The sequence below is a fragment of the Macaca mulatta genome, chromosome 18 (assembly GCF_049350105.2).
Source record: "Macaca mulatta isolate MMU2019108-1 chromosome 18, T2T-MMU8v2.0, whole genome shotgun sequence".
Classification (NCBI taxonomy): domain Eukaryota; kingdom Metazoa; phylum Chordata; class Mammalia; order Primates; family Cercopithecidae; genus Macaca; species Macaca mulatta.
In genome coordinates, this window is record NC_133423.1 from 47,513,229 (window position 1) to 47,536,443 (window position 23,215).

Sequence of the window (23,215 nt, forward strand, 5' to 3'; positions counted from 1 at the left end):
GTTAAAAAAAAAAAAAAAAAAAAAAAGACACAAAGGTTGCTTGTCACACAGCAGAGGGAAGAGAATAGCTTCCCATTCTCCTTCAGGCTCTGGCCCCAGATGACAGCTGAGCACAAGTGGAATCAAATCAGCCTTTAGCGCTTCGTCCGCACCCCCAGCAGTCACAGATACAGCTTCCACTTGAGCTGTCAGCCTGACCAAAGTGTTCATGATTAGCACCTTCCTGCACTGAGGGTATAAATGGAGAATCGCAGCTCACTTCTGAAAGTAGCGGCAGTCACATACCCATTCATTTCTATGGAGCCAAACGTAAACAAAAAATGAATGTTCCTGTATACTCTCCAAATTTTGTTTTCTCCGCTAAAATATTGGGGAGGGCAGTAGATACCTTCCTTTCTACTGGTCTCTTTCCATATGCGAAATGATCTGTATGTTTGACATTCCACCAAATGATTCTCAAAGGGAGACAATGAAAACCCCCGCACCCCCATTTGTCAGTATTTAATGCTTAATGAACTCTTGGCAAGTCTGTCCTCCCAGAGCTACGTGTTTGTTATTGCTGCTTAATGGTTATCTGTCCGACACTCCAACATGCCAAGAAGCCTTGCTCGTAATCAGAAATATATATTGATTAACTGGTTGGTTAATCTACAGAGAGGTTTTCTGGAGATTGCCACATTTACTAAGAACCACCAAACCCAGCTGTGCTCTTTATATTTAAATCCCAGGCATTCTCTAGTGAGGGGCGGGGGCACTGGGTCCAGCCTGCCCCTGCCTCTATCTCAACGATAATCTCCCTCAGCTGTGTATGAATCTGGATCGAGCGAAGGACATTCAGAGCTCTAAGCCTTTAGGTGCAAAAGATTCTCTACAAATGTACATTCAGAGTAAACAAAACCCATCAGGCCCCTGCAAGAGTCCGACGCCTGATTGCACTAAACACATCACGATGGAATCTGCAATTGGCAAAGTAATTGGCGTTATTACAGCTGATGGGGAATTTCTGATGCTGCCTGAGCTCTCCTTTGAAATAATACTCAGCCATTTAATTTGTCCAGCTCTTGTTTAGCTGATTGCTCTTTTCTGCTGGAGTTTATCAGAATGAAATGTGCTGTCTCTCTAGATGCCTGCAGGCTGAGATTTCTTTTTGCCAACACCCTCCCGCCTCTCCTCTTACCCACCCCTGCCTTAGGCCACTGTTCACCAGATGCCAATAAACCAAAAATGCAATGGGTTTGAGGTGGGTGAATCAAGCTGATTTAACTCAAAGCTGTCCACTTTTGGTCCCACCTCCAGAGGTACCTGAACATTCCTGTTATACCATAAAATCATGGTGAGTGACAAATAAACATCCAAAATTTGATGGTCCTAAAATAGGCTCACAAAACTTGTTAACTCCGAAAATAAGATGTGTAATAGAAGACATTTTTTGATATGATCCCAAGGCCAGAAAGCATTACAGAAATGTCAGAATTTGTATCCCTGAATTTTTGTTAAGGGATTTGCTTTGACCCCTGGGTATATAAACAGCCTTAGAACTGGTCCCACAAATATTTATTGAGCATCTACTTTTGGCTGGAAGCACATAGAGTGGATTTACACCCATGCTTGATATAGTTTGGATATTTGTCCCCGCCCAAATCTCATGTTGAAATGTACTTCTCAATCTTGGAGGTGGGGCCTTGTGGGAGGAGTTTGGACTATGGGGGCAGATCCCTCATGAAGGACTTGGGTTGTCCTCTTGGTGATAAGAGTACCCAAGCTCTAAGTTCGCACATGATCTGGTCATTTAAAACATGTGGCACCTCTGCCCCTACTCGCTCTCTTGCTCCTGCTCTGGCCATGTGATGTGCCTGCTTCCCTTTCACCTTCTGCCATGATTGTAAACTCCCTGAGGCCTCCCCAGAAGCCAAGCAGATTCCAGCACCACGCTTCCTGAAAAATCTGCAGAACCATTAGCCAACTAAACCTTTTCTTTAAATAAATTACTCAGTCGCGGGTATTTGTTTATAATGATACAAGAACAGCCTAATACAATGCTCACTCCATGTTCTCTACTTTGGTAATTCTGTTCTTACACATATCAAAGGCGGGAAGCCAAATTTAGCCAGCTGCATTTTCTCACAATACAATTAAGCCTGGCACAGACCTCTCTTTTTTCCATCAGCAAACTACTTGCCCTATCACCAAGTCAACAATGGACTATTTGCTGGAAACAAGAGTTCTGCAGCCTGGATGGCTCTTTTTTGCAGATGCCCTCTCACTCCCCTGATGCCTCATTAAATCCAAAACCTACGTACTTCTTGAATCCTCTCTTATTTTTCATATGAAAGCAACTGAATTTAGCGGTGTGAAAGTCATCATATAAAATCCTAAAAAATTCCCAAGTCCTAGTGCAGTCTCTCTAAACATCTAAATGTCCTTTGGTCTGGTTCCTCACTGATGTTTCTGGGCAATCAATCACTGCACCTGTGAATCTTCCACAGGGTAGGAGCCAAAGTGGACCTCCAGAAATACGTGGAGGATCACTGGGCCTGAGAAAGTTGCTTAAATGAGGCAATACCCTATGGTTGAATGATCTACTGATACATTTATTAAAAATCATTTTTAGTGCCTTATGGTTATTCCTCCTCCATGAGTGAAAGATAAAATGTTAGTTCAGAAAGTGCTGTAGGTGGGAAGAGAAGGAAGCAGTCAATGAAGGCACATGTGGGGTGTTCCCTTCTCCTGGTGAAATGGTCGCTACGCATCCCTCAGCCTGTTCTCATCAGTCGCTGTCCTCCTGCTTCCTCTCCTAGGGCCATTCTCCCAGGACTACAGTGTTTATCTCTGCTCATTTAAAATGGCAAGCATCATAAACAGCCTAGTGAAAGGTTAGGTGAATCTAGGTTTTGTGGGTTTGGTTTATTATGTTTGTTTGTTTTTCCTGTTGGATAATCCCAAACTCTAGTCATATGGTCTTGGGAAGCTAAAATTTGTGCTCTAACCCTGATTTCAGCAGTCCAAGATCAATTTCAGTTATGTAATTTATAAGAGTAATAAGAATTATAGTGCACATTTGTGGAGTGTTTACTAGATGCCAGACACTTTTCTATGGGCCTATCTCTTCAATCCTGTTCAAAACCCCATGGGGTAGGTATCCTTCCTCTACTAAGGATGACTCTAGCCACAAAAGTCAAATAACTTACAGAAGTCACACAGCTAGTACAGGGCAAACCTGTCATTCAAACTTATCAGTTTGGTTCCAAAATCATTGCTCTTAACTACCAAACTATAAAGTAATGGAAAATGTTCTCTGCGCTTGATACCGGATACAGCAAGTTGGGAAAGTTGGGAGAGATTTATGCTTTGTTGCTAAACAAGCATCAATTTTTACTATTTATAGCTGTAAAGATTACAACAACATCACGCAAAGTTTTTCCCTCCATGCATCATTGGCTTGGGTCACCCATTAGAAACATGAGGTCTGCCAATAACTCTGGTGCATATTTTTAGGAAGGTGAGAGACGTACAAAGGAAATCATGGCAGAGCTGGAGGGCGGTGGAAGAGGATGGCCACTATCAGGGAAATATCCAAAAAATGAAGGGGAGGCTGTCTGCAGTCTTAACCCAGCCTCACAACACAAGCAAGCAGACGTCTGGAAGAAGCCACGTGAGAGCTGCAAGCTGTTCCACTACGAGGGCCCCTCTCTTGTGGAGGTCTCTTGACACCTCTCAGTGGATGTCTTTTGTCTGGTACAACATGGTAGGAAACGGGGTGGGTAGATAGGTGGAAGGACAAAAAGGTGAGAGTGGGAGCCAGGTAGTGGGGTTGGAAGGAACTAAAAAAGTGAGCTTGTTTATTTGTTGTGGAGATGGGCCTATTCCATCCTCAAGAGGGAGATTTGGAACTACCCTGATAAAGGAATTAAGAAAAAGAAATCTCTCAAGCCCTAAAGGTGGTTTGTGAATTTGCATTTACTATGCAGGAGTCATTCCTAGACCTAAAAATGTATAGAGCACAGTCATGTATCATACTAACATTTTAGACACAGGAAAATATGATGCTGTAACTAAATCTAGTAATAAACACAGACATTAGAGATACAGTACAAAACATCAATAACCCCAGGTCTCAAGTGAGCAGAATTACAGGAGAAGTTTGAAGAAGCTCATCTTTAGGCCACTTTACCAAAAGGATTGAAGAGGAAAAAAAAAAAAAACAAAAAAAACAAAAACAAAAACAAAAAAAACCGGATGAAAAACTGAAGATGTAAAGACAGTGGAAGGATTCACAGAATAAGTAAATCTTTGGGGTCTCAAGGGATCACAGACATCATCTACTCCTACTCCCTTGTTGCTAAGGGCATCATTCAAAGTTAATTCAACCAGTTGGCCTCACTTTGTTTATATTTCTGTTCTGAAAAAATTGAGTGTAAATCAGATTTTGAAATATGACATCATATTTGAATATACTAGCAGGGATGACTTATACTGATTTCCTTGATCAAGTGGAAACAATTTTCTGCATAAGAATAACCACCTCCCCGCCAATACCCACCTGTCGTCTCTCAGTTTTCTCACATGTGACCTTCTGCACATTAGGTTTGTTTTAAGTCAGGCCCACCTGCACACAGCCCTCAGATGGTCAGAACGTCTTGGAATTAAAAAACAAAATATTCACTGAGGTCTAGAGATTTAGTATCCCAAGAGAACTTATTAAGACTTCAGAATATTCCACGGAAATGCCAGACTTTCTGGAAAACACCTGGAGAACTTCTTTCTCCAGGACCAAATGCCAATACTGGTTAAAAAAAAAATCAACTAAAAACACTATCAAGGCAAGCAGTGCAAAAAATGTATACTTGTGGGAGGAAACTGTTGATTTCATGTAAGAAGAGTAAAAGTGTCCGTTTGGGCTTCAGTGTGAGGTGCATGTATGCACGTGGGCAAATATTTTTGTTAAAAATGCCCTGTTATTGTCACACATGTTTGATAAGAAAAATAATTAAATGGGTTTCCTTAGGAATTACGAGAAAAGATACACGTTGCGTGCAGTTATCCTAAAAATAGCAAGAAAGATACTGTTACGAGCGGAACCACTTTTTTTTGGAGGGTGAACATTATTCCTATTACAAATATTCACATATAGGCTTGTAGAAGAAGAAAAAACAAACGAGGAGTCCAAATCCTACTCTTTTATTAATACTAGGAAAGCTCAGTGTGGGTTAACTAGAACAGAGCTTGTCAAACAATCTTTGATGAAGGACCAGATGTTTTGTCCTTAATCCATGTTTTTTGTATGGAAACTTTGGTAAAATACTATAAAGACAAATCAGTAGGAAAACAATCACATGCTTGGATATCACAAAAACGTCAAATTGCTATAAAAGTTTCTAAATATATCCCATGGTGGACCAGCGACACACACTCAACAGGCCAGCAGTGGCTTGGAGCCCACAGTCTGCATAGCGTGGGGTCAGAGAGCAAAGATCCATGGCACAGGTGATACAAGGCAAGCTAGAAAAAAGGCCTAGAGAGTAAAGGCATGTGTTTACTAAGCGATCGTCTGAGCAGGCAAACTCTTGGGATCAAGCCTGCCCCGGAAGACAGTGAACGCTGCATCGGGGCCGCCTAATGCATTATCTCTTCAGGGCAGCATTGTGAAGCTGGATCTTTTTGGATTATCTTTTAGACCCAGAGAGAATGTCTAGCTAAGCAGGCAGAGAAGACCATAAGCCCAAATGCTGTCACTCACTTGTTTACTATCCTGGGCAAGTCTCAGTTGTTGAATGGAAAGAACAGGGAATGACCACAGGTGTGGGCTTTACAGAATCCATGCTAACTTATACTTCTTGTGCCCAGACTGCAGGTTCACCGTGAAAAGGGAAGAGTAAGAGAGAGAACCGGGTTTTGTGGGGAATGGGTTCTGCGGGCATGAGAAGCACACGGCACGTTCCTGGGACAGGAATTGCTTTTTGAATGTGACGCCTTGGCCTCCTCTTCTCTTCCAGACTTCCTCCTTACTGGAGTCTTTAATCTAGAAAATGAGGAGGCTGACTTAGATTTTGGAGAGCTTCTGAAAATACCAACATCCAGACCCCACCCAGACCAATTCAATCCACACTGCAGGGGTTAGGACTGGATTCCCGTATTTTTCAAACTGCCCTGATAATTCCTGTCTGCAGCCAAGGCTGGGGATGGCAGCTTTTCGTGGTCTCTAGTGTCTCATTCCATTTTAAAATAGGGGTGTGGGGATGTGGGAGGGTGTAAGGAAGCAGCAGCTGAAGTATTTCCTTATACACTGCTTTGCTTTGGGATGGCTCTTCCCTAAACAGCAAAGTAAATATTATGTGGTGAAGTCAAAACAAGCAACCCGTATCCTCACTGCTGGCCCAGGCTACCTCTGTCTCATATCAGTTTCCTCCTCTGTGGGAGGGACAAACACCACTGTGGTTGTCCCTTTGAGAGTTTGGGGAAGGACAGGAACAAGAACAATACGAAAGTATTTGCCAAGGTAGAAGGATTCAAAATGCTATGCAGCAATTCCCTCTATTACTCAGATGAAGAAATTGCTTTTTCATGGACCTTGTCAAAGATCAAGGAAACTCAACACAATCTTCGAAAATGAAGGTGCAGCCACTTGTCCTGCACTTACCAGTGGTCACACTGGTCTGTGTTCACTGTAGAGATAAATCTAATTCAAGATGGCATAGCATAAGTGGTTAAGAATACAGATGTTGGAGCCAGATTACCTGAGTTCAAATCTCACTTCTGGCACATACAGGCTTGGTGACCTTAACTTCTCTGTGCCTGTGTGCTGACTTGTAAAATGGGGATAATGTTCCTATTGATTTCACAGAGTGTTGTGAGGATTAAATGACAAAATACATGTAAAGTTCAAAGAACACCTTCTGGCATCTATATATGCTCAGTAAGTCCTTGGCATATGTGTACTGAGCCAAAAGCAGGGTGAACATGCATTACCACAAACTCCAGTTGAGAGTCTAATGAGGCTCAGTGCCCTGGAAAATCCAGAGCTTCAATTTTACTCCTTTTTTTCTTCCTTTTTTCTTTTGAGACGGAGTCTCGCTCTGTCACCAGGCTGGAGTGCAGTGGCACGTTCTTGGCTCACTGCAACCTCTGCCTCTTGGGTTCAAGCTATTCTTCTGCCTCAGCCTCCCGAGTAGCTGAGACTACAGGCATGCACCACCAGGCCGAGCTAGTTTTTGTATTTTTAGTAGAGACGAAGTTTCACCATGTTGGCTAGGATGGTCTCGATCTCTTTACCTCATGATCCCCCCACCTCGGCTTCCCAAAGTGTTGGTATTACAGTTGAGAGCCACCGCACCCTGCCCAATTTTACTCTTTCTAAGTGTTGATGCTGACCTTGTAGACAGCTGATGTCCATTTAGAGTTGAGTCAGATAGTGGTGGTTTTGTTCTGAAAAACATGATCAACCCTAGAAGAACAAGCAACCTGGGAACTCAGACATTCCCTTCTACAAAATAAAAGAGCTGTCGGAGACTCTAACTCCCCACTTGCCTCCCATTTCCCAGTGTAGGAATGCCCAAATGTAGCAATCCGATACACAGACCCTCGTTGAAACGTCAGCTGCTGTCACAGCCCCTGCCCTGCTTCAGCCTTCCTTTTCTGTTGAGAGATAAGCACAGCCAGGATTTCTCTCTATGCAGAAACTCCACAGTCACACCTTCCTAAAAAGTAGCTTCTCCTCACAGAATACTTGGGGATTTTGCGTTAAAACTTCTAGGTGAGGACCCATGGAACCCAGGATTGTTCTGCAGATGGTTGTGTCCTCTGATGATCCCCAAGTAGGACTAATTGTGGGGGCTAAGGAAAGTGGAGTAAAGGTTCATTTGAGGAGGACTGAGCCTTCCTCCTCTGAACACTTAATCATTCTTACTCCAAGAATGAACACTGCACTTCTCGTGGGCCCTCATTTTGATTAACAGCATCCCAAATTCTCCAGCTACTGAGCAGCTGCTGGTCCACTAATTCTGCCACCAAACTTTTTGGCATTCATCTCCTCTGTGATACCCCCACGGTCCTCAGTCCACCTTCATTCCCCACTACTCCTCGTATGGATCAACAGCACAGGCTGAGTGCCGGATGCCCTCTTGGTTTCATCACGCCTTCTAACCACTGAGGAACCTTCGTCCATCACGGTTCTGACTCTTCTCTGCCCTCAAACCTTCAGTGCCTGCCATTGTCTTAGGATGGATTCCAAAAATCCAAATTCCGTTTCCTGATTCAGACAAATCAACTAAAACATGATATATTAAAAATGATCAGAAAAGTCTGAATATGGACTGGGTATTTGAAAACATTTAAAAATTACTGGTAATTTTGATAGATGTGATAATGGCATTCTGATTGTTCTTAAAAAGCCCTTATTTGTTAGATAAGTTAATTAAATTATTTATCAGTGAAATAACATAATGACTGGGATTTGTTTTAAAGTATAGCCCCAAATAATTAAAATTAAAAATCAAAGTAGATGAGAGTATAGACAAGTTTGGAAAATGGTAACAATTGTGACAGCTCTTCCAGTGGCATGCTGGGGAGCAGAGCTGACTGTCAAAGACTTTGCCAACAGGTGGCTAAACCACTGATAGCTTAAAATTGGTCATGATGGAGGTATTTACACAACAGAACTTACCAAATGCTACAAATGTGGGCTTTGTTAGCAGCATACCATTGAAACTGGGTAACAGGTACACGGGTTTATTACACTATTATGCTAACTTTTGTGTAAGTTTGAAAACTTAAATAGTTAATTTTTAAGTCCAATTTATTTTTTGGACTTTTAAAAAAAAACTATTATTTCATTTTCAAGACATTTAAGACCTGAAATTTGGCCCTATTTTAATTTGCATATAATTTCCCACCATGGTCTCCTCTGAGGCTCCGCAATTAAATCACTCCAAGCCTTCACACATACCCAAGCACCGCATTGTGGTCTCAGCCTTCATCCACACTTCACCTGCTCTGGAACAAGTCCACCGCCTCACTTTCTTCTCACCCACCCTGGCAGGTACAACAAGACCTCGGCCGGGAAGACTTCCCTGCTTGTTCCATAGACATATAATTTCTTCTACATCTGAATTTTTAATTAATTTATTCTGCACTTCTCTAGTGGAAGAAAACAATACCTCACTGTGCATTTCAGGCATACAAGGCTACCTTCACATGCATTGTCTCATCGATGCCCATACTCTCTGTGAAATAAGCTGCACAACTCCTTTGCTTAATAAAGTTAATCAAGATGAAAGACATTAGATAACTTCGTTAGGGTCACAAAGCTAACAATGGTGGCAGAACATTCCAGAACTGTCAACATCTGGGGAAGGGTCTGTGCATAGCTGGGAGCACCACAGAAAGGTCTTCCATGGATGCCTGTTGAATGAAATGGCAACTGAGTGACTGAAAGTTCTGTTTTCTCTGCACTAAAACATGTTTTCCTGTGTGTTCTGGTTTACTGTCTTCTCACCTTCCACCACAGTGTGCCCTTGACTATAGTAGCAACTGACATTTTAGAAACTCATTAAAAATAGCCACCCTTCATAGGCAGCCACTACATTTGCCCCGCACTTGAAATAATACTCCATTTTTCCTAAAGGAAGTACCCTATTCTCTGAGACAACAGAGAGTTTATGTAGCAGGTGAGGACCCAATCCTTTAGTCTGTGCTTTCCTCTGTGGGGGGCGTTCTTTGTCACATCACTGTTCTGACACGGTGGCTGGGCATGCAGGACATGCATCTGAATTTGGTGCCCATGCTATGGCTATCTCCTTACCACATCCCCCACCTCGTAAGCATGTGCACAAGTATGTGGGCATCACCCACGGGCACTTTACTGCGAAGTTTAAGCAGCCTGGACATTCTTGTAGGAACTGAGAAATAAAAGTAAATAAATAAATAAATGCCAAGAAGCCTTGGATGCTCTTTGTATCCTGGATGAAGGCACTGGATCTCAGCATTTGCCTTGGATTGCTCCTGGAGATCTCAGCCTGCAAAAGGAATGGGATGTCCAGCAAGAGGGGACTAGTAAATGAATGACAGTACTAACAACTAGTGCAAGCATGGCTAGCTGCTAGATTTTCCAGTGTTGTGGAAAGCATGCAAACCAACAAAAAATAAGGTAACAAAAAAGCATATAAAATATGACCATTTAAAAAAAATAGACGTGTGTGCCTATGTAGAACAAAGATTGGAAGACTATACACCAAAACGTCATTGTGTATGTTCCAGAGGTGAAATAATAGGGTATTTTCTTTCTTATGGTTTTCTGTATATTCCAAATTTCTACAACAGACACTTACAACTTTTATATTAGAGGAAAAAACGAATAAAAGAAAAATGAAGAGGAAAGCATATAGTTATTGGGCTTTTACTAAAGAGAATTAAATGTCAGCTCTTATTCCTCTTAGGAATGGAGGGGACTGGTCCGACAAAAAGAAGTGAGGGTTCTCATTTCCAATAACGCACAGGCTTAGAAAGGAGGGTACTCAAGTGTGTCTGTTGCTTCAAAAGGCAAGAACAGGATGTTAGAAAGTAAAAGGAGATGTGTTTGGAGGTAGAAGAGTCAGGGTGGGTTAGGTGTGAATTTGAGAAGCTTTTCCATCTGTGCCTTTAAAACTTGCTGAGAATAGTACCCGCCTACCAGCACCAGGCCTGACTCTAGCAGAAGCTCTACCCTGTGGCCCAGAGGCCAGGCTCACCAGTCTCTGGGGAGATCGCCCCCCGCTAAAACATAATACCTTAGAAAAACGGGCTTTCAGGCTCATCTTGAAAAGTTATGTGTTTATTTCCAGGAATGAGCGTGGCATTTTTAGTAACCAATAACCATGAGGAGAAAGGCAGCTACTCACTTCCTTACCTTCCTCTTCTCCATCTGGATGCGGAGAGAAGACAGAGACAAATGAACAGAAAAGCCAGCTCAATACAGACTCGACTCTACACACATTCAAAATCATCGAAGATTTTGTAACTATCTTCCTTAAGAGTCTAAGGCAGGAACAAGCATCAAGAAAAACAAACAGAAAACCTCTACATTCAAGTGGTAAGTGGGCACTATGCAAAAGCTGAGAGGACAGATACTTATCCCTGGGAGGGGTCCTCAGGGAGTCCCCTCCTGCCAGTCAATGATGGGTCCTGGAGGGGAACACACCCATGAATTATGGTGTGAGACTCAGTTTCATCTAAAACCCAAAGAGAGAAGGGGAAACCTAACAACAGAAGCCAGCAGTTTGGTGCAGTGGGGCTAGAGGGGACAGTGCAAAGCCTGTGGACAGCTTTCTGATTCTGTTTTAAAAAGCACCCAAAAGGGTGGTGTTGACCAGAGACACATCTGAACCTTTCACTAGAGAATTAACTTTGATCTGGGCATTACACCCTGGCCACAAGTTTCCCAGGACTTCCTGGCCTCAAGAACAGGCATCCTGAGGAGTGAAAAATATGTATTTATGCTTCTAGCCTCAGGGGGATGACACACAAATGGAATAACATGGAAGGGCTGAACAGAACCAGAGGAGCGAGCCATCTGCACTGGAAGCTGTGGGGCTGGCTGTGGGGGAGCCTGGGAGCTGCCTTTCTAGGATCATGCTCTCAAATGTTATGCACGAACCTTAAATATATCTAAATTCTCCTTCACTGGAAAGTTCGCTCTATTAGTTTAAATCTAATATCTAAAAGTGTAGGTCAACAAACATGGACAGAACGTGTTCAGCTCAGAAGGAAACCATGCCAAAACCACGCACACACACACAACTCCAATAAACTCAGTCTCTACCGGGTGTCCTTTTCAAGCAGTAAAATGGCACCACACAATTTTCTTTAATGTTATAAATTTTCAGATTAAAACAAAATAATTAGCTGGCATTGCCACCATGTATGAGCGTAGGTGCAGAGGTGAGTGGGGTAGGTGGTAAATGTGGATTTTCTTTTGTTTTTGTTTCACATTCCCTTAGCCAAACTGGAAGTTTGCGTAAACATGTGAATAAGTAATTAATTAACAGTTTTCGATGGTTGACAAAAAAGGCTTACTGGCCACGTCTGTCTAAAAACTCACTACTTTCCAGACAGGAGGATCAACAAGACGAGATGACAACACCCCACACTGGTGTGTGAATCCATCTTTGATTCCCACCAATGAAGCCCTTGATTCTGTGAATTCTCTTCCTCCGGCCTCCCACTGTCGCCTGTTCCTAGCTCTCTGTGTGATCTGGGGCCACTGTGCATCAGGACTGGGTCCTCAGGTTCCTCAGCAGTGAGAGGGTACACACAGGATGTGGCTCACCTGGGAGAAGGGTAGGGAGGATGCAGTGGGCTCCTGGATGTGAAACACCTTTAAAGAAGAACACGTTCCAAATATATGAAACTCCTGCAATTAGAAAAGTATTTGCTGACCCCTGGAAGTTCACTGCCATTAGCTATAATGTATTTTCCCACAAAGGTACAGCACTGAGACCTTGAGGCAGGCACTGAGCTGAAGGGTGACAGAAAGTTTCATTTTGCAAGGGGGACAGGGCAAGGGCCAAGTCCCCTAATGATCACCGTTGGATTTATCTTTCTTTATGTATACGTTCTACCTATACTGGGCTCTGTGTGAGCAAACAAGGGCTTTTGTATAGCTGGGATTTGTATGTGTCTTGGTATTTATATGTTTGTGTATAGACTCCTTTTCCAGAGACAGGGAGGAAGATGTCCATCTTCACCCCTGCAAAAAAGTCTCCAGAAAGCCCTTGCCTACACCCTCACACAGTTTGCCCATAGTAACCTCCAAACACCACTCTGGCCAGAGATAACAGCGGCCCATTTCCTGACCAAGATCAGCCAACCTCAACTGTCTGCCTCTGCAGGAGTCTGAGATTAACTTGGCTGTCAGGCCTTGACTGTGAGGCATTTGCCGCAAAGATTACAGAAATGTGAGTGTCCTGTCCAAAAAGAGAGAAATACAGGGGAGAACCCCAACCCCATCCCACCCTCTGCCGCCTTTGGTTTAACCCTTTCCTAAGCTGAATCCCCAACACTTAATATTCCCAGCATCTTGATCTCTATATATTTTTCCACTATACAATATTAGGAATGAAAGAGCCAAAAGAGGTGGTTTTGTCCATGCTGGAATGAGAGGAGCTGGAGGAGGAGAGAAAGCTACCAGGTCATTCTCACAGTTAGCATTTCGAGGGAAAGAAGCTAGAAATCCAAGGTTGGGATTTCTGTCCTGGCCCCAAGAGTGCTTGTTGACCGCCAAACTGTGGAGCATTTCACTCTTCCAAACTTCATAAGAGCATCAGTGGAACTTACCTGTGGCTGAAATCCTTTGAGGTCACTGGCTGCAAGGTCACTGGCTGTGAGGAGCTGGAAAAAAATAAAGAAATTTTCTCAGTGACACTTTTCAGTTTGCATACAGTATCCCCATGACAACTGACCAGCAATGGACTTACCATAGCCTGGATGAGAGCTACAGAAGTGGGATTGCAGAAGACAAATGTGAGATTTCTGGACCGGGAATCTAGGCTCAGTGGCCTTCCCACTTTGTGCTCCATCTCTGACTTCACCACCTCTCTCTTGCTGCTCTCTCTAAATTATTTCTATGTGCTATCAGTTCTTCAGAGGCTCTTAAATTAGGAACCATGGGCTATGGATGGTCCATGGCTCCCTGAAATTGTATGTGTGAATCTGTAGATGTATATATTTCCTTAGAGAGAGGGGCCCTGGCTTTCTTCCTGCTATCAAAGTGGTCTGTGATACAAGACTTACTGCTTCAGAAACAAAGGTCCATCTCCTCTACAAGGGTTTTTCCTTCCTTCCTTCCTTCCTTCCTTCCTTCCTTCCTTCCTTCCTTCCTTCCTTCCTTCCTTCCTTCCTTCCTTTCCTCCCTCCCTCCCTCCCTCCCTCCCTCACTCCCTCCCTCCCTCCCTCTCTTTCTTAGATGGAGTTTCACTCTTGTTGCCCAGGCTGGAGTGCAGTGGCATGATCTCAGCTCACGGCAACCTCTGCCTCCCAGGTTCAAGCGATTCTCCTGCCTCAGCCTCCCAAGTAGCTGGGATTACAGGTGCCCGCAACCATGCCCAGCTAATTTTTGTATTTTTAGTAGAGACGGGGTTTCTCCATGTTGGTCAGGTTGGTCTCGAACTCTCGACCTCAGGTGATATGCCTGCCCTGGCATCCCAAAGTGTTGGGATTACAGGCATGAGCCACTGTGCCCGACCGTTTTTTCTTTATTAAAACAAACAAAAAAATGAGCTCAGTAAAAATGACCCTCTCCTCTTCACAGCTACATGTGACTCAGTTTCCCTTTGTCATAGGCTGCCTATGATTTTATACACTATTTAGGTTTTTATCATTTATGCTTCAAACAATCATACACAACATAAAAGAGTAAGAGTCAGTTATATGGACTTTCTGCACCTCTGTGTTTAATCAATATTAAAGACTAAAGTTAAGGTTTTAAATATTTTTGCATCCTTTCCAGGGTTTTGCACCAAAAAAGTTAAATAAAAATATAAGACTAATTAGTAAAATAATCGCATTCTTATAATACATGCTGGGAAAGTGTAAGATAAAGAGAAAAAGGGCAGATGCTTATTTTGATTCAAGGAGGGTGACTGCTAGCTTTGTTAGGCCTGGAGAGCATTTGTGAAAAATAGAAAAGACTTCATGTTTGCTGTAACAATGTTTTGTTTGGGTCAAGAAAGAGAAGAAGTCATGCTGAGCCCCAGGGCCTCCAGCCTTCGCAAAAGCTCAACTGGATTTTTTAGCTTCCTTAAATGACTGCCATAAATGGTGCTGAAGTGATGTTGAAGCTAGGATCCAGCAGAAGAGAGGTGGAGAAGGTAAACACTTTGCTGTTCCCCAACCCCACATTCCCCATCCTGCAGGCTAGATTCCCCCATGTGGAAGGTATCTTGGTGGCAGGCAGCACCATCCTGGTGGAGAGCTGGTTTGACCCCTCCGATTGTAATGAAACAGCCAAGCCACAACCCATTAGGCCACATGCTAGGAATTAAGGGTGAAATGTAATGATAGACTTAGTCCCTGCCTTCAAGGAACCTATAGTTTGGTGGAAGAATCAGACATGCAGACACGTGTACATCAGTGGGAGCAGAGTGTAGTCGAGTGTGAGCATCAAACTGGGGAAATGAAGCAAGAGCAGTCAGGGTGGGCTTGTTGAAATAAGATGGAGCTTGCATTTGGCCTTGAATTCACTGGAAAGGTGGTAGGGCAAGGCACTTCAGGTGGGAGCAGGTGCAAGAGCAAAGATGTGAAAAAGGAAATGGCCAATCCTAACACACCTCCATTTGCATCTGTTAAGTGCCAGCCATAGCCTACCTTAAGGAGAAAGGTAGGGAATTAGGATACATCGAGGATCACCTGGGTGGCTGGCATTCTGGGTGCTGCTTTATGTAATTTTTCATTTTTAATATTCACAACTCCTCCATGAGACAGAAGGTATCTCCTCTTTTCTGATGGGAAAATTGAGACTTATGGAAGCTAAGTAACATTTTCTAGGTTTCACAGCCAGTACATGTATTTGGGATTTAAATCCCCAACTATATTTTCCCAAAGCTCATGCTTTTTCTTCTATAATAAAATGCCTCTGAATTATAGCGCACTGGAGACCATTTGTTGAGATGTGGCACAGGAAAAAACCTGAGTGCCAGAATATTAGTCAAATGAGCCACAGAAAGTAACATAAAACATGCATCCCCACGAACAACCCTTAACTAACTCTTCCTTGCAGAAATGCTTGTATTTAATTGATAATGACCATTTACTCATCTGAGTTTATCAGTAAACCTTTACCTTTAGCTTGAGCTGGGCACAACATTGGGATGGAGCTGGAAAGGAGGGAAAATAAAATGCTGGGATGAGGTACGGGCATGAGAGTGACCTGTGCAGGAACACGCCCACCAACATGTGTTAGCATATTAGATTCAGAGCTCGAATTCTTCAGACCCTGGGCGTGCAGAAAGCAGAGATCTTCCTAGTTTTGTTTCATGCTGTTGCATGTATTTTTACTCGTCTATTTTTCACCTAACAAGAACATGCCCAACAAGACCCTGTCTAAAAAGACTATGGCTTCTATCTTATGTAAATTTTGCATATCTCAACGTGTTGAGAAGAGTCTGGATATACAATTAGTCACTAAATAACCTGTTTGCCGAATGACTTAAAAGGAAAGTGGAAATATTGTCAGCCCAGAGGTGAGGACCAGAATACCTAAATTGCTGAGCCTAGAGAACAGAAGTGTGAGAGGCAGGCTAAAGATATCTTCCAAGCCAACAAAAGGAAACAGCACTCAGTGCCTAGCACATTTGCTGTGTGAAGCAGGCACTCAAATAATTGAATGAGTTAATCAACTCAGGCACTGGGGACAAGCTCTTCTCCAGCCGCTACAGGTTTTACTAGAAGAATATTGGGTGCTGCTTCAGTGTAGAAATTGGAGGTTAAATTTAAGGAAGAACAGTATAAAAGGGAAAGAAACTGAAGGGTGAATAAATCCATCACCAGGGAGAGATCAGGGTCTCACCCCTTGCTCTGGTTGAAACAGTAAAATGTTAAATGGGCCCATCCCAGTTCAGATGTGTTAGCGCATCTGATGATGTGTGGGAGGATGCAGGGATATAATGTCAGGGATGGAACTCAAATAACTTCTATCTGGATTCCTTTACTTGGGAGATTCGGAAAGTTTAACTCACAAACTAGCATGCATTGAAGGTGTTATCTGACCTGGGAAACAACCAGAGGCAAGGTTTGTGACATCTCCTCACAATGAGTCCTGAAAACGGTATGTACAACAGTGTGTCTTTCCTCACCATTACGCCATGACCCCTTGCTTTTCTGGCTTTTCTGGCCTTCTGCCTTCTTGGTCTTTCTGAGTTCTAACCACGCTCTAACCAAATGCATGGACTGTTGGGTCAAACATAGGCCCTGCATCTTGAGCACTCCCCTTTTCAAAGCAGATTACTTCCCGTAAGTCTACAAATTCCACACCAAGGGATGGAGAAACAGCTGAACGTCAGGCACTAATATATGGTGCTCAAGTGTGGATTAGAAATAAAGGAAAAGATCACAGACCACCTACATCAGGATATTGCAGAAGAGTTCCATTCTTAGTGTAAGGGTCTTGGGGAGGCAGTTGGAGGCCCCTGGAGAAGAGGAGAAAATCAGTGTGTCCCCAGTGGGCTCAGGAGCCACCTCTGCTGGGAAACTGGGGTGAGAAAACGTGTAGACAAAGGGCTCACACTGTGCCTGTCTCTCTACCTTCACTCAGAGCGGCTCTGCTTTTCCCTGGTTCTTGTATGTGACTTCAGTTGAAAACCAATGTTTGGTACTAAAACATACCTTAAAACTCCAGACTAAGTCCTTATTTTGCAGAAGAAGCTGATAAGTGACATTTTCAAGATCACACTGCTAATTAACAATGGGATTGGTTGAGTCTGCTAACCCGAGCACCTCTGCAGAAACCTCCACTAGAGATTATATCTGTCCAGTCCATCACTGACAACCAGACATAACCGGCTGCTGATTTCTACCCTAAAGCTGGGATAGATTTGCTCAGAAATCCAGGGGAAATTGAAGCATGGGGAGGAAGTATACATGTCCCTCCTCAAAGTCACTGCCTTGAAAAGTGCACGTCCCAGACCCTTCTCTACTGCCTCCCCTGCTTGAACCCATCTCCACTCCATCCCATTGGGAAACAGTTCACTGCTCATGGTAGCCTTGCTGTGTCGGGGGTTGGGGGGGGATCCAAGACACGGAGGCAGAGAGGGAGGAAAATGAAATCTGCCATGGCCCTAGGGACTCCAATCAGGCTGAAGTTAATGAAAAGGATCCTGTCTTTTCCCAGAATGGCTAAATGTCTGCACTGCTCTCACCTAGAGGGTCGACAGGGTGTGCGGGGTGGAGAGGGCAGACAGAATTACATTTAAAAGGCAAAGGAAGGAGAAAATTCTTTCATCTCCCTGGTGGAGCCCGGCAGTGTTCCTGAGGCCCTGCTCAGAACAATCTCATTCCTGACACGTCTTGCTGCTCTCTGGAACAGTCCACTTTCAAAATATTAGGAGGATGACCCTGCCTTCCATTTTTGAGAAGCTGCAGTTTCTTTCTTGGCATAAATTCATGTTGCTTTCTTATTTTCTCTCTCTTTCTCTGAGCTTGAGGGGAGGGTTGGAGAACAAGGAGAATTGAAGGGAGATGAAGGATGCTGTGGGGCCCTAAGGAGGCGAGAGTGGAAATCCCTTCAGCTTCCTAAGCAGTGACATTCTGCTCCCTTGTCTTTTTCAAACTCTGTTCTCTGAATGGGATTCTCTCTTTGCATCTCCCACCCAAAATTACCTATGGTACAGCTGCATCTAGCATTCCCTTGTGACCTCTGCAAGTCTAAAGCTGTCCCTTTAAACAGCTGCCCTGCTCCCTACAAACGTCTATAGCTTCTAAACTTTCACACAGAATGGGAGGAGGTGACTCCATTTTTTCCTCTCTGTCCTCCTGCCCCAGCAACAACCGTCATGTCCCCTCTCCTGGCCCTTTATCAAAAATGCATACTCCATCTGGATAGAGTGGGGCCTCACATATCTGCACCAATTGCTCTGGCTGAATGCAGATGCTTGCATCGGGAAGGGGGACACTGACACAAAAGGCAGGGTGTGGGTCATGCTGAACATCTGGCCAGAAGGATCTTATGCAGCTGGACAAGCTGAAGACTGGTGGCCCTGGGGATACTCCAAGTCATTTGCTCTTCCCAGATATCTCCTTTCTTATGGGCCAAAGCAAAGGATGCTGGCACATGAATAGATAGATGGATTGATGCATAGGTAGCTAGGTAGGTAGGTAAAGAAACAGAGTGAAGCTGGCCTTGAGGACAGCAAATGACCCATTTTCAAATTTACCCTCAAATGTACCATCCTTGCATTTAGTAAGCCTTCTACTTCACCTCTACTCTTTTCAATCTGCCTTCATTTCTATTTCCAATGTAGGAAATGAACCTTTTTTCTCCCTCTTTATTTTGTAAAGTGTTACTCACTTCTTACTTTGGCTCTAGAATGGAAGTTGAACTCAGGCCCACCCCAACCCTTCAACCCATAAAAAAAGTTCAAAACAGCCTACGGGTAAGGAAAATTGTTCCAGCAAGCTGAGGCAAACATCTAATCATATGTGTGCTGGGGGCTGCTTGAGATGAACTAGCCCCACACTCTCCATTGTAAAAGGCAACTGAAGCACAGAAAGAAAAAGTGACTTACCCAGTGGAAAATCAGAAACAAAAAATCTAACTGTATGTATGCAACCCAAAGAAAGTTTCTAATATCCAGCCATACTGGGTACTGGGGATTCTGAAACAGGCAGGAAGAATTGTCAAATATGTCGGGGGTCAAGACAGAGAAAAGGAAAGGGGTCTACGGAGGGCTTCTACCAAGCAAAACGTTCTGAAACGACCAACCATGAAGGAGACCACAAATCCATTGGGATCACAGAAGGAAATCTGGAAACTGGAAAATAAGGTAGGTAAAATGGAACCAATAGGTTGCCACTCTTTCCAAGGATAAGTGAAACACTGTCATACAAAAGAGCACTGGACTCGGAGGGAAAAAAAAAAGACTTGAGTCATAGCCCTGGTTCTGCAGCAACTCAATATGGGATCTGTCATGGGATCATTTGCCTATGCAGGTCTCATTTTACCACCTATGAAATGAATGCCATTTTCCCTTTGGCTCTACCCTGCCAGCACCCTAAAGCATCCCTGTCACCTCAAGGCTGAAGAAAAGACGGAAGGACACTATCTCCTCTGTCCCTTCAAAATACACACCTCTAAGAACTTGTTTACACTTTGTGGAAGAATTTCTATTAATAATCAGAGGGTCAGAGGGGAGGACAATGAGACAGTCTTGTACTATGGATCTGTTATTGGCTTACAAATAGGAATTTGGACAGATGACCACTCAGACTGCTACGTGAGTTCCCCATTCCAGTGAGGCTGAAGTCAAATCCACACCCTAACTAATAGTAAACAATCTTCCAATTCAAAAGGCATTAGTTCTAATGGCCAAGGCATTGGGGTGGGGGTGGCAGTGGATGGGTAGTGTAGAGACCGAGGGGCTGGTTTCCTACCAGCCTAAGAAGCAAGTTATATACTCAAAATTGCCATCCTAGCTGAACTGTGTCCTTTTGCTAAATGCTCTCAGCCTCATGAAATTTTAAAGGTTAAACCTGAAATCACTGACACCCACAGTCTTAATTTTAGGCTCCCTTCCTAAAGAGCAACAAGGATGACTAATAATAACTTTCCACATAACTCCAAGCAAGCCTGGTCTTGATTGCCTATATTTTTATTTTATTGCTTCTTTAAATGACGGGGTTCTAATATTTACAGGTGAGATCTTTAACAAAATCCCCCAGATATGGAGCCAAAAGAGCTTTTATATATATTTTTAAAGACTCCATGTGTAATCTTGGCACATACAACCCATGCTCTTACAGTGGGGTGTACATTTGCTTGCTGTCCAAGTCATAGATATTTCAACTTCTGGGTGGAAATGTCTTTTATCCTCCACCTTTCAGATTGGAGCAATAACTAGAGACCACATGAAAGACGAGACCTCCAAATGCCCTGATCTAGACTCACTAAGATGATGAGTCTTGTTTTATGTTGAACTTAATAAACCCAAAGAAACTTATTTGAACTTAATGAACCTACAGAAGTTTGTTCCACCCTTTTAAAACTTGACATAGAATTTTATTTTAGATTCAAGAAAACTGGATTTTATGTGGGGCATCTTCTGTGGCTATGGGTGAGAAGTTTACATAGGGTAAATCTGGTAGAAACTGGTGACATGGACGTTAATATCAGCATTTATTAATCATTTCAGTCAAAAGTGGCTTAAGAGACTAAAGTAGCCTCTGGGGTTCATTCAGGATTAGCAGGTGATAGAATGTATTTGAGCCTGGCTTGGCTAAATCATGCTCTTTTTCACTACATCATAATATCTTATGAGCTTCTGGCTATCTTGGGTATGTATGCTGTTGGGAGCTCTATCAGGTTGTCCATGATGTGTCTAACATTCTGAATTGAATGATGAATAAGAAATTCACTTTGGGAGGCTGAGGCGGGCAGATCATGAAGTCAGGAGATCAAGACCATCCTGGCTAACACGGTGAAACCCCATTTCTACTAAAAATAAAAAAATAAAAAAAAATTAGCCGGGCATAGCGGCAGGTTCTTGTAGTGCCAGCTACTTGGGAGGCTGAGACAGGAGAATGGCGTGAATCTGGGAGGCGGAGCTTGCAGTGAGCCGAGATCATGCCACTGCACTCCAGCCTGGGTGACAGAGCAAGACTCTGTCTCAAAAAAAAAAAAAAAAAAAAAAAAGAAATCCACAAGACAGTGGTTTTCAAACTATACCCTAAGAAGCCCTGGATTTCACAGAAGGGCCTTGGGGATTGCGAGGTGAGTGAGAGGCACTGAGGTGGGAGTTCCAGGCTCTTAACCCCTCTTTATTCAGAATAACATAACTTTTATTGGTATATTATATTGGACTTCCATGTTAAGACCTATTTAAATTAAAGCTTTGTAAAAAAGAAATTTGGCAAATCCATATTTTAACAGAGAAGGATACTACATACATGAGCAAGCCATTCTCAGTGTTAACAGAATTTACCTGGGGAAAGAGAATTAAGCAGCTTATCTCTTTAAAGATGCTAAGATAGTCTTCTCCTACTGGGAGTGGATTGAACACATGACCAGACCTCATTTTAAGACCACACTGCCTTTAATATGTGCATGAGTTACTCATGGGGAGAATGCCTTCCCTTCCTTTCTTTACACTTTTTTTTTTTTTTTTTTTTTTTGAGATGAAGTTTCACTCTTGTCACCCAGGCTGGAGTGCAGTGGCACGGTCTTGGCTCACTGCAACCTCCGCCTCCAGGGTTCAAGCGATTCTCATGCCTCAGCCTCCCAAGTAGCTGGGATTACAGGCACGCGCCAACACGCCTGGCTAATTTTACATTTTTAGTAGAGATGGGGTTTTGCCATGTTGGCCAGGCTGGTCTTGAACTCCTGACCTCAGGTGATCTGCCCACCTTGACCTCCCAAAGTGCTGGGATTACAGGCATGAGTCACCCCGCCTGGCCAACCTTTCTGTATACTTTTTGCAGGCAGTATGCCTGCTCTCTTCATCTGAAGTTCTGCAAGCTACACACTTTGGAAAGAACAACTAATGTAAGAAGAGGAAAGAGCTAAAGATATGTTGCTTCTCAGGAACACAATCTGGGTTGTAGGTCCTTTCCTTCCAACAAAATTAAGAAATCACATTGCAAGCATCTGTGAGCTGTTTCCAAAGTCCGTAAAAAGCCAATAAAGGAGAATTCCCTCCTTGAACGTATGCCAAGCAAAGCTGGGTGCTGAGGGAATATCCACCCTCGCCTCCCTCTTCTCATCATTTACAGAATTTCTGCTTAGAACTGACCAGATGATCTGCTCACTTGGCCCAAGATAAGTATCAAAGCTTTCTAATTCATCCCCTTGGTGAATCCCAGGAAACTGATTTAACCCCCTGGGCTCACTCAGTGGCAGAGAATGGGAAAGTCAGAAGGTGCTTGTTTCAGAGAGTATCTGAGCACCAAAGTCAAAAGCTCTGCTCCTCAGCTTAGTGGAGCCAATTTGGCAGAGAATCTGGGTCCCTGGGCCAAAACTGGAGCAATTAATCATGATTACAGGTAGATATCTGAAAGGGATAAAGCCAGGCAGGACTCAATGAACTGAATCTTGTAGTTGCAGGTAGCCATAACTTCTATAATTGTAAACGTTGCAGGTAAAATAGGAGAATCTTCTCCAGAAAGCCCACCTTGAACTCTTGGCTATTATAATATGAAAAGTCACTATGATTTTTCAGGATCTTCATTTTTCCTGTTCTTCTGTCAGGACCTACTTTAGCCTGTTCTTGTACCAGGTAAGTGCTTTACCTTCATTATACATCTTAAACTTCACACTGTCAGTGCAAGACAGTATTATTTTCTCCATTTACTGCTTAAATAACTCACCTGAGGTTATGACAGCAAAAAGTGGCAGAACTGGAATTTGAACATAGCTCTGAATCATGGAAAGTCCAGTTCTCTGTCTTAGCTATCCATGATCCCCTCGGGAATCCCTTCATGAAAGGTTGCTATCTCCCTCCCTACTCTGCCAGGGAGGCAGCCTGGTCCCCAGGGACATTGG

The 23,215-nt window shown here is 43.4% G+C and overlaps 1 protein-coding gene across 4 annotated transcripts in view; it reads right to left on the reverse strand.

The window, feature by feature from the left end:
• The window catches only part of SETBP1 (SET binding protein 1), a 382,886-nt gene that overhangs the window by 180,467 nt on the left and 179,204 nt on the right, over window positions 1-23,215 (reverse strand). For all 4 annotated transcript variants that reach the window (XM_002808161.4, XM_028837859.2, XM_028837860.2 and 1 more), the window contains exon 3: window positions 13,306-13,359. In XM_002808161.4, the coding sequence (XP_002808207.3) occupies window positions 13,306-13,359 (54 nt within the window). The remainder of the gene's footprint in view (window positions 1-13,305; window positions 13,360-23,215) is intronic.